The sequence below is a fragment of the Periophthalmus magnuspinnatus genome, chromosome 24 (assembly GCF_009829125.3).
Source record: "Periophthalmus magnuspinnatus isolate fPerMag1 chromosome 24, fPerMag1.2.pri, whole genome shotgun sequence".
In the NCBI taxonomy this organism is placed as follows: Eukaryota; Metazoa; Chordata; class Actinopteri; order Gobiiformes; family Gobiidae; genus Periophthalmus; species Periophthalmus magnuspinnatus.
In genome coordinates this window covers 25,931,893-25,934,361 of record NC_047149.1, presented here as the reverse complement: position 1 = coordinate 25,934,361, position 2,469 = coordinate 25,931,893, and the positions used below count along the sequence as shown (strand labels likewise).

At 39.9% G+C, this 2,469-nt stretch overlaps 1 protein-coding gene across 1 annotated transcript; it reads left to right on the top strand.

Annotated features, from left to right (window-relative positions):
• Positions 1 to 452: 452 nt before the first annotated feature.
• On the top strand, positions 453 to 2,091 carry LOC117392579 (zinc finger protein 32-like). Its single transcript, XM_033990672.2, has one exon. The coding sequence runs from the start codon at positions 534 to 536 to the stop codon at positions 1,536 to 1,538; it is 1,005 nt and encodes a 334-aa protein (XP_033846563.1). The 5' UTR covers positions 453 to 533; the 3' UTR covers positions 1,539 to 2,091.
• Positions 2,092 to 2,469: the final 378 nt, after the last annotated feature.

Genomic DNA, 2,469 nt, shown 5'->3' with positions numbered 1-2,469 from the left:
ATTGGACTGACCATGTTGTTGAAGAGCGCGTGGCCGGCGCAGCAGCTGTAACGTAATGACGTCACTGTTGTTGATAAACTTTTTTTTTTTTTTTTCAAATATACAATGGTATGTTTGTTTGTTTGTTTTGTTTTTTTTAGTAGCCGCGAAAGTTATCTTATATTTATATTTTTATTTATTTATTATTATTATTTTTTTGTTAAACGTTATCAATACAAAAATGTGTAGAGGTAATGACGTACAAACACGCACACACACACAAAAAGAAAATAAGAAAAGAAAAAAGGCGCACACCTTACCTAAACCACAAAACCAAAATTAAAACAAAAATACCTGAGACATCAAATACATGTTTTAGTTTAAATAGTTTAGTTTAGTTTAAAATAGTTTAAATTGTTTTTTTCTGTTCAGCGCCGGCGCCGCGGCTGTAGCGTAATGACGTCACTGTTGTTGATAAGAGCGACCATTTCCGGGTTTGAATTGTGCGCGCTGCTATAGCCCGAAGCTAAAGCTAAAAATAGCAGTTTGTGAACATGTTTAAAGGAAACCCGCTGAAAGAGGAGTGTGAGGAGGAACCGTGTCGCTCCGTGAGTCCAGACTCCGGTTTGATCCAGAATCTGAAGAAGGAAATGACAGAAATCACGCAGATTAAAGAGGAGCCAGAGGAGCAGAGCATTAAACAGGAGGACGAACCGCTGCCTGTCTCACAGATCAGTGTCTGTGTGAAGACTGAAGACACTGAGACACGGGGACAGGAGACACATTTACAACTTAAAACTGAAGCAGACACGGGGCAGTCCTCTGACACTGACAATGATGACAACTGGAGTGCGCCATTCAGCTGTTCAGATGCACAGATGGAGAATAATGGAGCTCAGAACAACCACAGAGAACCACAGATCAGAGACACAAGTCCTGCACAAACCTCAAACCAACTCCCTACAAACAAATCTGACTCAGAGACCAGCGAATCAGACGAGGAGACGTCCAAAAGTGATGGAGACTCCTCGGAAAATGACGTTCCCGATTGGGTACACCAGTGTCCTTTTTGTAAGAAGAGGTTCATGAGGAGATATCACTATGACAACCACATCAGAACTCACACCGGAGAGAAACCTTTCAGCTGTTCAATCTGCAAGAAAGCGTTTGCAGCGGACTCCAGCCTCAAAGGACACATGGCAGTGCACAACGAGCCGAAGAATAACTGCCCCGTCTGCAATAAAAGCTTTGTCCAAAAGAGCTACCTCAAAATACACATGAGGATCCACAGCGGGGAGAGACCTTACAGCTGCTCCTTGTGCGAAAAGTCGTTTACGTCACCGAGTAATTACAGCACACATATGAGAGCGCACAACGAAGACAGACGGTACACCTGCGACTTCTGCGGTAGAGCTTTTGTCCGCAGCAGTAATCTCAAACAACACATGTTACTACACACGGGAGAGAAACCTTTCAGCTGTTCAGTTTGTGATGAAAAGTTTATAAAGAAGCGCAGTTTACTCGCACATATGGAAAATAAACATGATAAATATGAGTGAAAAGTCAGTGTGCAGCGTCTTTAAGGTTTTCTTTTAGGTTTGTCGAAATCAGATACTAAACGATAAACTAGAATGAAAACGTGATACTCGCTGGAGCAGGTATCGATACTTTATAAGTCCCATTCACAAAACAGAAATGAACCGTTCCTGGATATGTTTAGAACTTGAGCTGTATCAGAACAAGTATCAGACACAGACGACACCCACGGACACAATGAACTGACTGAGGGATCACACACGTAGAACACACAGAGAACGCACATAGAACACACAGAATACACATAGAACACATACAGGACACACATAGAACACACACAGAATGCACACAGAATGCACATAGAACACACAGAACGCACACATAGAACACACACATAGAACACACACAGAACACACAGGACGCACACATGGACATAGAAAACAAAGTACCAACATTTAAAGCTAAAAGTCACATATTGTTTTTATCATCGTAGTATCGGAATCGTATCGAGTATCGAGTTTACTCCTTGGTATCGAAATCGAGTTTTAAAATTTAGTATCGTGACAGGACGACTTTGACCGGAAAAATTTTAATTTAAACGTTTAATGAATCACTTGAGTGTTAAGTGGGAAAGTCTTTGTTCATGTTCAGGAAATGGAAACTGTTTATTTTGTATTTCTGTCAATGGAGAAAAATAAACTGAACTGAAATAAGATTTGTTTCTGTTTTTTTTGTTTTTTTTGTCACTTGTACAAATATACACCTCGGTAACAGAAACACACACCGTATATATTTTGATAATAAAAATGCTCAAGGACAATATTAAAGTTACTGAGGAAAGTTAATTTCATAAACTCAATGTCAATAGAAATCATGAGTTTTTCAGGCAAATCACTTAAAGGTCCTGCATGACTCAAAACTGACTCTTTTACCTTTAAGTCAAGGTATAATCTA